The following is a 14535-nucleotide window of genomic DNA, read 5'->3' on the forward strand; positions in this document are numbered from 1 at the left end:
CCTTCAGACATAAAGCTCACATGAGAACTTGTGAAAGTTAGTGATCTGCAGAGCCCCGTCACCAGAGAGTGATCCTAGCAAGTGAGTTTCCTTATTCTTTAATAATTTTTGTTGAGTCTGTGTTTACTGAAATTCTTCAGGGGCTTATAAACGTAAGCAGTTTGGTTAGATTTTCAAAGTGGTTTTTATATCCAACCCTTACACTAGAGGGAACAAAGCCAAAATCAAATAAAAAGACTGGGTTTATTTTTCCCCACAATGGATAAATAACCCTATCTTTTCCTTAGGCTTCTTCTCCAAAACAGTGAGACTATTTTGACTGAAAAATTCTAAACGGAAAATATTAATTTAAGCAGTTAAAGTTTGATAATCTACTGAAAGGCAAACATTGTCATGAGAGACACTGGACTTTAATTATAAAGAGAACTTTAATTATAGATATCACCACTGCCTTTGCTACAATACAGCTTCCTTGGAACTGATGAAATACCAATACAGTGCTGATGACATTAAAACATGACTGAAGGTCAACAACTGGTTAAACTGGAATGTTTCTGAGCCATTGTTATATTATTCCAAATTATTTTAGGAAAGCTACATAAAAAGTGCAAGAATGCAGTTTTAGCTTCATCTAAATGCAGATACTGAAAATGGAAAAGGAAATGGGGAAGCTGTCCTTTGCGATTGCCTTGAAAAGGGAAAAAAAAGAGTATCTTGTGTATCTTCAATTTACAATTAATCAGGCAGAGGAGAACAGTGCAAGATAGTTCTTGTTTTTACTGCTTATTTCCCCAAACCCTTTTCTGCAAGAGCAAGTGTGAAAGAAAAAGAAGAAGAATGGGCTATGAGCTGAGCTCATAATCCATTATTTCAGTAAAGAATGTAGTTATTTTAGTTTCTATTGCTTAAGACAAGTCAGAAGACAGTGGCAGGAGTAAATAATTAACGGTGATCAACAATCCTTTTCTTTTGCTGCAGGATAGCTGTTTCCTGATTCCTATATATATATCTATTGCTGCTTATGTGTCTGTGGGGCTGAATGGAGCTTCCTCTAGCCATTACCAAGCCTTCAGAAACAGGTGAATCAACATGAAAACAAGCAGTGGCCAAGTGTGCTCAAAGGAGGAAGCACTTGTTACACTGGAGAGCTGGGAGTGAAGACTTGAATTTTACCCCTCTTTCCTTTAAGTGTCATGAAGTTAACACTGAGGAAAAGTCAGAAGCACTGGCAAGTGCTCTGCAAGTTTTCTTGGTCATGGTCAGAAGCACTGTGCACAGTGCAGTGCTTCCCCAGCACCTGCAAAACGCACTGCAGGATGTTCCCTTCCTAAGGCTCAGACCAGCCAACTATCTGCTATCAACTATTTACAGCAAATGGTGCCAAGATATGTGGTTGCTATATAAACAAAGAAGAATTTTTACTAGAGACTAAAAATAAGACCTACCGATTCATTTTTCACTTACGATCCATAAGATTTATGGCTGGAACATACTGTCAGTGGTAAGGAGCACACCGTCTCTAAACATTCTTTCCCATGGAGGCTTTACTCTTGCAGAATGAACGTTACACAGTGTAGCATCACAAGCGAAAAAACAGAATGGTACAAATTTTACTGGAGTTAACAGCTAGGTAATTTGGTAAAGATTAGAAGAGAACTTTCCAGGCTCTGGTCAGATAACCACTACAAAACCAGCTGCATCAATTCAAGATGCTACTACCCCTTCAGCTGTTCACTACCCCCCATCTATTGGAGATTACCACCATTGAAATGGAGCTGGTAGAGAGCACTTGTGAGCACTCATCGTCTGCTTCAGTGCCAAGTCAGCCTGCATAGTTTTGAAAAAGTCTGTATTGATACATAAACTAAGATAGATTAGCTTCTGAGCTGAACCAGAGGAGGAATGCTCACATGATCCATTTTGTAGGCCTTGCTGCGGCAATGGCAAGTCCAGCTAAGACACCTTAACAAAAAGCTGTCAGCATCGTGCTAGATAAGAATACTCCCATTATATCAAAAAAAAAAACCCACAAAACAACACCCCAAAAAATACCCAACCAAAAATATCCCCAAACCTTTCATATGTTTAAGTTCAAATATAAACATAAAGGTAGGTAAATGGATTAAGCTACCCAAGTGAATAACTAGAGAGAGAATTACTGCCACTAGTTTTGAGATGACAATACTACTTTACTACTTTTAAAAGATATAAAATGAAGAGCAGAGGCTTGCTATTATGCTAGTCTTCTGATTTCTGCTGTTGGCCACCTTTGAAAGAGGATGCTCAGCTAGGCTCACAGATCTTGGTCATGACATGATAACCGTCCAAACTACATGTCACATCCGCTCCATTGCTCAGTGCTAAACTTCTAGGCTTCTGGGTAGGTACATGTAAATCATTCCTCTGTGCTGTGAAACATGATTTGTGTAGTCCTGAATGGGTTCCTCTATCATCAGATGCTTCAAAAAGACTTCTTGTTCATGTGCGGTTAAGTTATTTCTGAATACGTATAAAGCCATGAAAACAAAGCCAAGTACTGGGTCTCAACTCCGATTGCTCAAGTACGTGAAAAGGCCAACTTGAAAGTTGTGATCTGAGCCTGTATCAATTCTGGAACAAGTGACAAACTAATTACTGTTCTCCTAACAAAAGCAAACTGGAAAAGGTAGGAATCAAAAGACATGACACTCTACTATATGTAAAGAACAGGGAAAAGGGAGAAAATTGTAAACAAAAGAACCAATCTGCTACTGACAAGTAACGGTTTCAGAAGTCAGGAACGAGGCACTGTCAAAAACCCATGTTATTAGACTAAAGCTTCAGAAAAAATATCCCCACTGCATATGCCCAAAGAAGTAGCATAAGTTGATCTTTCCTTTAGAAAACTACAAATCAACAGAAATCAAAGGTCAGGACCAGCAAAACCAGCATGACCTGCATCTCCACTCCACATGTATCACCTACTTATAACACAGTCAGCTACGGGCAGGATTAGATAAGGAAGCAACACTATATTTAAACAGGAAAAAATATTTATCAGCCTTCAGATTTTGCATGTTCTATCCAGCAACAAAACATGTTTTTTAAATAAGGAACACAGCCCTGGGAGCAGATAGTCCATTTCCTGTCTCTAAGTGTTGTTTGTCTTCAGCCATGCAGTATGAAAAAAACCCACAACCAACCTGCTGCAAAACCAGTAAATAAATAGCCGATGTAAGTTTGATGAAAGATTGGCTCAGAAGCCTGCTTTTGGCCTGAATAGAAAGATATGCTTTCATCTTGTTTTGACTATACTCATACGTTTACCTAACATAATTGGATGTAGTTAATATTGCAGGAGCCTTCAAGCAGCGCACATTTCCCTCATTAGTGGGTTTAAAGCCTTAATGATATCTCCTGCGCTGCAGAAAAGCCCAATGTAGGCTTTAAAAGTGATTGGCAAGTTTCAGCATGAGAAAAACTGGGGGAAGGGAAGGCAAAACCTAATAAAACTCTCATCTTGTTTTCTTCAGTTGTTTAGAAAAGGAAATTTTGCAGAAAGCTAGAATAAATAATAAAAAAAAAAAGGTGAGGATAAACAAGCCAAAAAAAGATAATTTCAAAGTTGATCTTACACTAACTCAAAGAAACATGTGAAAGAAACAGTGGGTAGACAGAGGGAATGTCCCTTCACATATATGAAACACACTAAGACACATATATTCTTAGTTCTACATGAACTCCTCCTGACATAAACAAGTGCATACACACAGAGTATTGTCAAATCAGCATCTTCCTACACCTGCAGCAAAACCACCTTTTTGTAGTTTCATTATGAAGCAGTTTCTCCCTCCCCCCCTTTAAGTCTCAATAGAGTTGGCAGGGAAGCCTTGCATTTAAGAAACAGAATGTCACAATATACCATTAACTAAGTACATGCAAAGGGTTTAGGGTTTTGTTGTTTGTTTGTTTTGTTTGGGTTTTTTTTGACTAATTTTGACCATTTTCCAGGAACAGAAATTTCACAGGCTGGTTTAGTTTCTAAAGAAGCGTAATTATGTACAGCTGTATTCAGTATTTCTTAACTGCCTTGAACAAGCAGTGAAAGGGAGATTTGCACACATTATCAGCCACTGTCATTAGTGCTGTAAAGTATGTAATCCATCTGGTGTTCTGGTGTCTACCTAGGAGCAGGTATTGAACCAATGATGGCTGCAGCATAATAGCATAAAGAAAGCATTAAAAACGAACAAAACAACACAGCAACCCTAGTTCTTCCTCAATACCAGATTGTCCTTGTGTTTGTGTTCCCCACGGTTTTGCAAACCATTTTTATATGTATAGGCGTGGAGAGTGAAGAATTAAAAATGTAAATTTCCTCAACATGCAGTTTTGCAGTCTTCACAGGGGAAGAGGTAGCAGGATACCATGGTGATGGCAGCACTGCAGCCCATTAATAAACCAAAGAAAGACTTAGGGATAGATTCAAATGCTTAGACCCATGCTGAAAAATAACCTACTTCACAATAAATCCCCTCAAAGATAAGATGACTGTGCATTTCTGCATCAGCTGTGGCCTGAACATACTGATTCATCATGTCTTGATGGGGGGCAAGGAAAGAGAAAACTTGTTTTTAAGTCTTTTAGCCTCCTCACTGTCAATTGCACTGCATTTATATTGCCATGGTTTATGGCCCATAGCATCTGAAAACAAGACAGCCCATGTCTGGAGAAAGTGGAAAGTTTTTATTCTGTATTCCACCTGCGTGTAACCCATCTGTTCACACCATCACTGCTAGTCCTTCATACAAGAGGTATCAGCTGGTTTTATTTGCTATCTTACCAAGAAACATGACAAATATTAGTGTTTCCTTACCCAATCTGAGATTCATAAATCTTCAGCAAATAAATGCACATGACCTACCTGGACAACAACATATTAGCCGGTAAAATAGCTGCCTCTCAAGAAACGTGGCTTTCTCCAAGCCCAGCTATGGTCTGACCACCATTGCTGGGAAAATTATGACCTCCAGCAGGAAAGCTCCCTCCAGCCACACAACTACAGAAAACCTTCCTCAAACAACAAACCATCTGAAGAACTGTGCAAAGGAAATATAGTGTCAGCTAGCAGTTCTCTTTAACAGAAGGTCTTTCCAAGCCAGTCAACCAGACCATCCTCAAACTAATTGGACTTAACTACAGTCAAGAGTTTGCAGATTGATTGCTTGTCAGACATTCTGTGGCACTCCAAACTGTTGTGATTGATGTCTTCCTAAACTTGTAGAAGTCTTTATCAAATACTTAAAGAATGGTATGTGTGAGAAGAAACCATGTTCACCCTCTTTACCATGGGAGGCACAGAAAAACAGAGACTCCTATTTAAGGGAACATCCTCATTCTGCATAGACTATTAACAAGCATATCTACGTAAATACACACTCATGGCCCACTGAATTAAATGAGGCATAAGGATGTACATAGAAATAAGTAAACGCTAACATGTTTTTATTATTAGAAGTCAGCAGAGGCACGTGCCAAATGTTCAAGGTAAGCACAACTGAGCTTCCCACTTTGCTGGACAGAGATATCACTTTGTTTCATGTTCTGAATTAGAATTAAAAATAAAAATTACAAACTTGAAAGAAGATAATCCTCAAAATACAGTCAAGTGAATTTGTTAATATTAACTTTACTACCTTAGGTTTTATTAAATACTTCAAAATAGAAAGTCACTTAAAAGGAAAAAAAAAAAAAACCAAACAAAAAGAGCTTTTCAATAAAACATTTTCCTCTACATTTCTGAAGTTTCTTTTAAGAACAAACAAAAAAACACACCCACCACAACTGTTTGAATTGACAGATAAACCAAACCCCAAATCCTTTGCCATCAGTTCTGAAGCACTAACATTCACTAATGATAATGTTCAACTGGAAATTCCCAACGCACTCTTTACATTTGTTAAGGTGACAAAGCACTTCCTAAGTGAACACAGGAATTCTGTAGCAAAGCCAAAAACTGAAATCAGAGCTTCTAAAGCCCAACCTAGAGCCCTAATCACAAAACCAGACTTCATTTCACTGGGATTCAGAGGATCAGGTGGTTCCCAGTACATGGTGTACTAATATGTCAAGTCTTTCTTTAAGACTAACTGAAGCCAAAGTCTGATTAATTTTACAGTCAATAGCAGTGATCATCTGACAACATTAGTTTTGTGCTATTAGCTGCAGCATATGGGGAATAAGGGGCAATTTCTTGTGCATACATAAAAAGACATACACAGTCTGAAAGAAATGATCCTCTCAATATTTATTATTTTAATTTTAAAGTGTCTATTGCAAGCATATGCACCACTACTTTAAAACATTTAAACAAAACTGGATTTAATTGCTCAGAAAAATTAAGCAGCAGAAAAATTAACAAGCTCTGAAAGCAAAAAGAGGAAAGGAAAAAGAAATCCAGAATTAAAAGCTATTTTACCAGGTAAAGAAGGCAGCAAAATAGTCATATTTAGTGACCAGCTAGCAAGGTATCTTAGCATGTCTAGAAGACAGCCATGGAGGCACACTGGGGAAAGAAAGCAGGTACATCATTATGGGTTTTAAGCCCAGGACCTCCTGCTCAGCACAGGCCAGTGAAAACCATCAGGTCAGAACAAGGATAAGAGCCCTTGCTCTGCTCCCTGTCAGGGACTGGCCCTGTAAAATCACTGAGGCATCTGGGCTCATTGGCTATACAATAGCACCCACAAATATGCAGTTAAACAATTTAATATTAAACAGTCAAATGCTGTATAGCCAAATGCATTCCCTGCTAGCATAATTCCCTTTCTATAGTGTTGCTCTGCCAGCCAAGATTTCAAACCAACTATGATCTAGCAGCTGTAGAAAACTGGTAGGCAAAAAAGTAAACCTTAACAAATTCACTGCTTGGACACCTTTTCACTTATCCTCATAAGGCACAGAATGATCTTTGGAAGCACTGAATATTCTCAGCTCAATGAGACTGAGCCTTATTGTACATGTGGCAGGATCGACACTTGTTTGAATTTGTCCTACAAAGTCAGGGAGGGAGGGAGAAGAGAACATCGCAGCTCTGTATCACAAAGAACTGGATGTTCAAGGCACAGCCAGCCATCAGAAGTGATGGTTTGCTGCATCAGGAACTCAAATGTCACCACGGCATGTACAAAGAGGCACATTTTGTGATGTTTCCATAGTAAGATATGGCATAATTGACATCTGCAAGGCTCTAGTGAGGATTAGAGATTCAGCATCTCCTTAAACCACTGAGACCCCAAATCAATATGGGTGCATCTGTACGCATCCATAAATATACACAAATATGCATGCATGCACACATGCAGGTGTAACAACTAATCCTGGGACATGTTGGCTCCAGAAGCATTATGCTGGTCACCTTGCGTGTCCTGTGTGAACCCAGCAAAAAACAAGATAAAAGCAGATGAAGAAATGGGCAAATGAAAAAACATATCCAAAAAGACAGGCAGTGAACAAATCTAGAGCTGCCAAAAAAACCAGCTTGGTTTTTTTATGTAAATATCACAATCAAATTATTAGCATACACTCTTGTACTAAACCATCCCACTGAACAGTCAGTTTGAAGGGTGGAAAAATTAAGATCTCATGATATATACTTCACCATGTTTTCTTACTTGTTTGAGTCATTTTCCAAATACTGATTTACCCACTGTCTACTTTGTGTTACTAATGCTCCAAACCACGCACCCATGCGAAGGTAAGACTCCAACAAAGCACACTCATCTTCCGTTTACAAACTGAGTTCATTGTACTTTACTACAACAACTGGGAAATAAACATGAAAGGATGATGATGGCATTGACACAACCGGAAATAATCCTAGGATGTTTAATTTGAAGAAAAGAAACATTTCTAAAGCAAACAACCAGGAGTACAGGGTCAAGATACCATGTAAATGCATCTTACAGCTTTTCACTCCTTAACTATTTTTCACATTACATGTCTTCAAACAAATATGTTAGTGGGTTTATTCTTGAAAACAAAAAACATATTTTTGAGAGAGGGACTGAAGAAACAGCCCAGTCCATAAACTGGATCAGACTATGGATACACAACTGAATTACAACTTCTTACTGAAAGACAGCACACCAATAGGGCTGCTGTTCGTAGGTAATGCGCGTGTACTCTAATACTCAAGGCAGAAAGCATCAACTAAGACCTTGGTCAAGACACACAGCAACCATTTACTTGCAAAGGCCAAGAACACATACACACACGTATGTCAGTTGCTGAGGCACCACACTGACCTGTATGAAGCCTGTTGTGCATCCAAGTCCCACTCTGGAGACACATAATCACTATCAGTTAGTATAGGGTCATCTGAAGTTAATAGCAATATGCAGATTTATGCTGGCTGAGGGCCTGATCCAAAATTCACAGAATTAGAGGGTGGTTGGAAAGGACCTCTGGAGGGCATCTGGTATTGAATTTTGAAAGACCTTTTGATAGAGCAAGATACAGACGCTTTTCTTGCTGATACCGTGTCCCTTAGCAAGAGACCAGAAAGAACAACCAATGCGGGGATATGTCAGCCATCCCAGACCGTAGTTGAACAAGATGCAGAAAAGAGGCTGCTTCCTATTTGGTGGTTGTATTTTATTTATTTAATGCCACAGGTAGGCCTGAAGCTTTACAAATTTGTCAAAATAAGGATAAAGCAAACAGCTTAGTGTAACAGGCAAATTCTACATGTGACAAGAATAATATCCCATATGGATGAACTAGGAGAGGAGGAAGGGGATGGACAGACAAGCAAAAAGAAAACAGGCTCGGGCAACTCACTTTTCCTTCAAGAGGAATACAAGGAGTTTGTACTGACATGTTATATCAATTTCCACGCTACTTTTTTGTTCTTACTTTTACCACTTCATTATTATTTGTTGTTAATCCATTGTTATTTTTCCACTGTAGCAGCAAAGCTCCTGATGAGAAAACAACAATGTTTTCTTACAGCTGCTGGAACTGGAGTAGATTTTTTCTGTTCAAACTGTCACTCTGCTCCAGCTGGTTGGCATGCAGATTTCAGGATTTGGTCTGGATCAACTACTAGTTCCCACTTGTGACAGCCACATGAAGCCTGGCAGAGCACTGACTCCAGCAGCCTGGCAAACCCTGACTAGCCAGTACTCACCTTTGCCGTAGGGATCACTGATTCATATTTTTAGCAAGTACTGTGGCCTACAACTTCTGAATCATTTAAATTACATACCAGGCAATGTCTCTTTTCACATTGCTTCATCTTAACATTCTGCTCCTACATTTTTAAAAGTACACTTTAATGATTCTCAAGTACTAATTCAAAACAAATTTTCTATGTAGAAATTAAAAACAATCTGAAACAGATTATGCATCATTATCCTGCCTGGCAGAATGCAACAAACATCATAAACCTATCTCACTCACAACACAGTAATGCAGCTAAAAATGGTCTTAGTGCTCTTAAAAGAAAACTTCCATTCAAGAGATGACTTACACAGTTGTGAGAAAAAGGTACAATTTACTGCAGCACAGCCCTGCCTAGAATGCTGGCTGAGGTTTCCATGGTTAATCTAAATTAAAATTAATTCCATAATTTTTTTTTGGCAGAAGGTCTATAAGCTAATTTTCATCTTTCTTCTTCAACTATAATTAAAAACGTAAGGAAAACATTTTGTATGCCTCTAGTATGAAGGTACATTACAGTAGGAATTTTTGTTTTCAAATGGTTACAACGCTCACATTAATCAACTCAAAATTAAGTGGGAAAGTAGAATATCATTATTGCCTTCCTGTGATTATACAGTTAACAATAAATATACCCCATGCCTACAAGGGGATAACACCCCGCATGCTAGACTTAGTTACTTGTTCTAAAAGGAAGTGAACCTTAATGCAGATCTCATCTGCAGTCACCACACACTTCTGTCACAAGAATTACTAATCAGTAACTCAGAAACAACAAAGAGGGCAAAGGCACCTAAAAGGCTTTTTACAGCTATATTTAAAAGATACTAATAGTAAAGATGCAAAATGTATAATACCAAAGGGAAACATAATTGCATGGAGTTTGGCTTCTGTTCACAGGCAAAATCTACTTTGTCTATATAATGAGCAGGTAGGTTCAATGTGAGAAATGTACAAGTGGTCCAGGTCTCTCTGGATGTGGAGACAGTACATAAGGCTCCAAAAGAGTCCTCTCAGCAGATTAAAACTACCCCAATTCCATAAAGGTCTCCTGATGACTTCCCAGCAAGCAGCCTGCAAGCACACAATCTCAGATTAAGGTCATTCTTATGAGCACTCAAAGGCAAGACATTACATTACAGACAGCTTTAATAAAAGCCCGAAGTTCACTGAATCATCATCTTGTCCACTTTAGCCTATCAAGTACATCCACTGTTTGCAACCCTTCACAAGTTCAGTTTCCTATCATGTCTTACTCTAATATAGACTTATTTCAAGATTAACTGAAAGAGCAGGAAAATAAACATGGAATAAAAACTCTTTCTATCACTTAGCTTTGAGAATTAGTCCTGCAACTCAGTGACACTTTGCTAACGTATGATTCTACAACTGCTACAGAGTGTGGTGAATAATCCCTCTTTGTGGTATTGTGGGTTAGATAAATCACATTTCACCTCTGGTGGATGAAGTACAAATCTTGATTTTGGAAATGCATTTGGGGAGGCAGGGAAGAAAATACAAGCACAGTGAATTTTCCCAAGGCCTGTTCAAATTCAGTGATCTCAGCCCCTCTCCCATCCTTCTCGCCCTTAAAGACTGACACTTGTAAACCAAATTAAAAAAAAAAAAAAGCTTTAGGTAAACTAAATAAAAAAAAAGTCTAAATAAACTAAATAAAAACTCGTAAACTAAATAAAAAAAAAATTAGGTTGCAATAATAAGCATGTGATTGAGAATTAAAGAGGAGAAGCAGCTTCCAGTGTGAATATTCAAGAGGGGGAAAAGATCCCCGGGTTAGATGAGGAAGGAGCCAAAACCAGAAGTCTCCTCATCTTCAGGAAGTAAAAAGCAATGGCTGGAAGAGGGGAACAAAGTGGAAAGTGAGCAATAACAATGCTCAAAGATGGCAGCTGTGTGAGAAGACCATAAACAAGCAGACAAAAGCATGTAAGATGAAGCAAGTTCGTTTGAATTAGACTCTTGGGCATTAAGCAAGCCAGAAATAGCAATAGTGCACAAGGGGGAAACTGTTCATTTTGTTAAAGAGAGGGCTAGGAGTAAAAATTTCTCATTTGCCATCGGCTTTCTGGTTAGTGGCAGGGATGTCACTCAGTCTGTGCCCCATCAATAGAGCAGGATATTGTGCAGAAAAGCCACAAATGGTTCAGGGGACAGTTAAGTAATAAGGGAAAGATATGAACCTACGCAGACAGCTATACTTAACAGATCCCTGATGAAGAAGAAAAATGTGAGAGAGGGAGACTGGCTGTAGTGACCTGATCCACCTGGATTTTAGAGAGCAACACAAACACTGCAGACCATGACAGATGGGGGTACAACCACAAGAAAGGGAGATAAACCCCTGACCAAGAAAAAGTTTGCCAACCAAGAAGGGTGGCAATGCACAGATACATTCAAATGACAAAGGTGACTAAAATTAAGAGAAGAACAAGTATCTGAATGAAGGAATACTCTGTAATTTCATGGAGGTGTTATTTGGGCACCAGCTACTGCTATGAATAGTGGGTACGTGTACTCCTATCAAATATACAAGAGAAAAGCATGAGAAAGTTATAGACAGAAAGAAATAGGTTTCTTTCTTGTGGGTGGAAGAAGCGAAGGGGTGGAAAATTCCTTCAAATATGAAGAAAATGGGGGAAAGACCCTTGCCACACACACAACTCCAGTCTAAAAAACTTGTACACTGGGATCCTTCCATTCAGATATGAGTTAGAAGAGAGAATGATTGGTACAAGTGGTTATTAAGTAAGATACAGGTAGCCACAAGATGAACCTCGTGTACCAAAAGAAGCAAGCAAAGGAGACAAGCAGTCTGCAAACAGACTGACTGGTTGCAAAGAGGATCAGGGAGGCAGAGGAGACAGATAGCTGAACAGAGATGAAATTTTCCCTGAGGGCACAAACAACCCTCCCGAATACATGAGTTTCTTTGAGCAGGTTTGAGCATACAAAGGGGACAGAAGGAAGTAGGGAATGGATGGCACTGAGGCAGCATGTGGTCACAGTGACAGTATTCCATTCTAAAATGCTGAGGAACTGCTGGAAATCATTACTATTCCTCTAGCCATTCCCCCCTCATCATTTGTTGCAACCAATACTTGAAAAAGAGCTTTTTAATAAATAAATGGCATATGTATAAGTTCTTGCTAACTCCAGCTTCATTCTTTGCTATTTATTATTTTCTGAGTGGTAACTATGACAAAGCAACATACGTTAGCTGTGGGAGGCATATCCCTTTCCCAAGCAGCCAGCTCCTGCCCTAGAAAGTCTCAAAGCACAGAAGAGACCATGGGTGGGTGAAAGCAAGTTATACTGCCCCATGTTACAGAATGAGAACTAAGGAAGAGAGCTAGTAAGTGATTTTCCCAGGATTTCATAGGAGGTCAGTGGCAAAACTGGATATTTAAACCCTCTCTTCAGCATCCATCTGGTGCTTTAGTCACAAGGGCAGTGCATCCCTTTTAAGGATGTTCTCTTTCATCCTCAGAATGTCCTGGTAGCAGGAGTCTTTGACTGAATGAATATATTGAGTTTATATAGCTTTAAGCCTTATTAAACCATGCTGTACTTTCCATCTCTATTTCCAGCTCCCTTGCAGTCACTTTTGGTCTGAGCTCAAAATTAGCTGTACTCCCAACTCCATCCACAAAGCCAACCTTTTTATCTACTTACAGTTCTGTTGGTGAAGTTACTGAAGTCTGTCACTAGGATTTGCTTGATCATGTCTGGTGTGGAGACCACCACAAACATCTGGCGACCAATGTAATACCTACAAAGAAAGAAAGCAGAGAGTCATTATAGCAGCTAATGACCGCCAGAGAACCATCTCGTTCCCTAAAATACCTCTTCTGGCTTGAAAATGCTTGACATGAACAGATATCTCAGAAAATATATTCCCTTGCTTAAAGCAGTACCTTTTCCCATCCCTCTCAACTATTAAATTAAGATGCATGGTCCTGGAATTTAAAGGAAACAGCTTAAAACCTTTTACTGATTAATCAATACTCAGCCAACATTTTAAAGTAAAGGTTTACACACTCTGTGCTCACTGTGAATTCCGTACAAAGTGATGTAGTATCACTAAGCCAAACTACAGAGGCAAAACATTAGAAACCAACAACTCAAACAATCACGACAGACCTACAGAACTGATTATCTTGCAGTTAGTCACGTGAAATGTCTTTCCATGGCAAAGCCTACTCCAACCCCACAAATCCTAGAGGTGCACCGGTCCCCTCTCCAGCAGCATTCTCCCCAAGTCCCATGGGTGCTCCATGCTCAGCTTTTCTTCAGGAAGAGGAAGAAGTACCACCAGCAACCAGAGGTTGCTGCAGTCCCCACCTTTGCTGGTTGCTGGACCAGAAAGACTATGCAGGCAGCACTGCCTTTGCTCTGCCAGGACAGAGGAAGAGACAGGCAGCTCAGAGCAGAACACAAGAGCAATACCACAGATGATGCAATACCATGGTAATATTGTTGCCTAATGATTTTACTATGACCTAGCTTAATATCAATATATTGTTTATCACCTGTCTACACTGCAGCAACAGAACAGACAAGCAAACCCTGGGCTGAATTAAATTTAGCAACTGGAGGTTCCCATGGCAATGAAGCTGCAGCAGCACCGGTTTCACTGAGGGCAAACAAGTCAGACAGATATCTTGATTCCAAAACAGTCCACCTTGACCCCTGTACCACCACAACTCACAACAAACGACAGAGAAGAACAAGAAAATAATTTTCTTCAGGAAGGAAGAGATGTTCTTTTCTTCTCTGGTGGGTTTCCAAAGGGACCTTTCATTTCCCAATCCAATCCACAGGCTCTGCTTGTACCTTAGTTACAGGTGGTCTATTAAAATAAACCTTCTTCACCTCTCCCAGTTTGCTAAGCCACAGCAAAGCAGCCATCTGTTAATGGTCGAACTTTTCTTTAGACTCCTAATAGGTGCATAAGAAAGAGCTGAGACCTCGTTTTAAAGAATGCTTTGAGCACAGTCTTTGGTAAAAGCAGGTAATGCCCTCTGTGACCCTTCTGCATGTACTTCGTACGACTTCTCTGGCGTCAAGGGTGAAGACCTGTGCTGCTCCAAACCTACCCAGCCATGAATATTGACCTCTCACACTCATGCCTTGCTTTTCTCTTCGCCTCTCCAAGTTTATTGACTTCCCTGTCTCATTTAGTGGTTAATGACTGCTTTTCACAGGGACCAAATCCCTATTGCCAGATTCGAAATCTGAATCAGAAGATACCCTGATAGCTTAACTCTGACCACCAAGAGGCACCACATGGTACCTCATGCAAAGCACATGTGT

General features: G+C 39.5%; 1 protein-coding gene across 1 annotated transcript in view; it reads right to left on the reverse strand.

Moving 5' to 3' along the window:
• Window positions 1-14535, reverse strand: part of TBXAS1 (thromboxane A synthase 1 (platelet)) — a gene marked incomplete at both ends in the record, with an annotated part of 107323 nt that overhangs the window by 45929 nt on the left and 46859 nt on the right. Inside the window, one exon of the mRNA XM_010014546.1 lies at window positions 12895-12991. Within this exon, the coding sequence (XP_010012848.1) occupies window positions 12895-12991 (97 nt within the window). The remainder of the gene's footprint in view (window positions 1-12894; window positions 12992-14535) is intronic.

The sequence above is a fragment of the Nestor notabilis genome, unplaced genomic scaffold (assembly GCF_000696875.1).
Source record: "Nestor notabilis isolate BGI_N333 unplaced genomic scaffold, ASM69687v1 scaffold745, whole genome shotgun sequence".
NCBI classification, from domain to species: Eukaryota; Metazoa; Chordata; class Aves; order Psittaciformes; family Psittacidae; genus Nestor; species Nestor notabilis.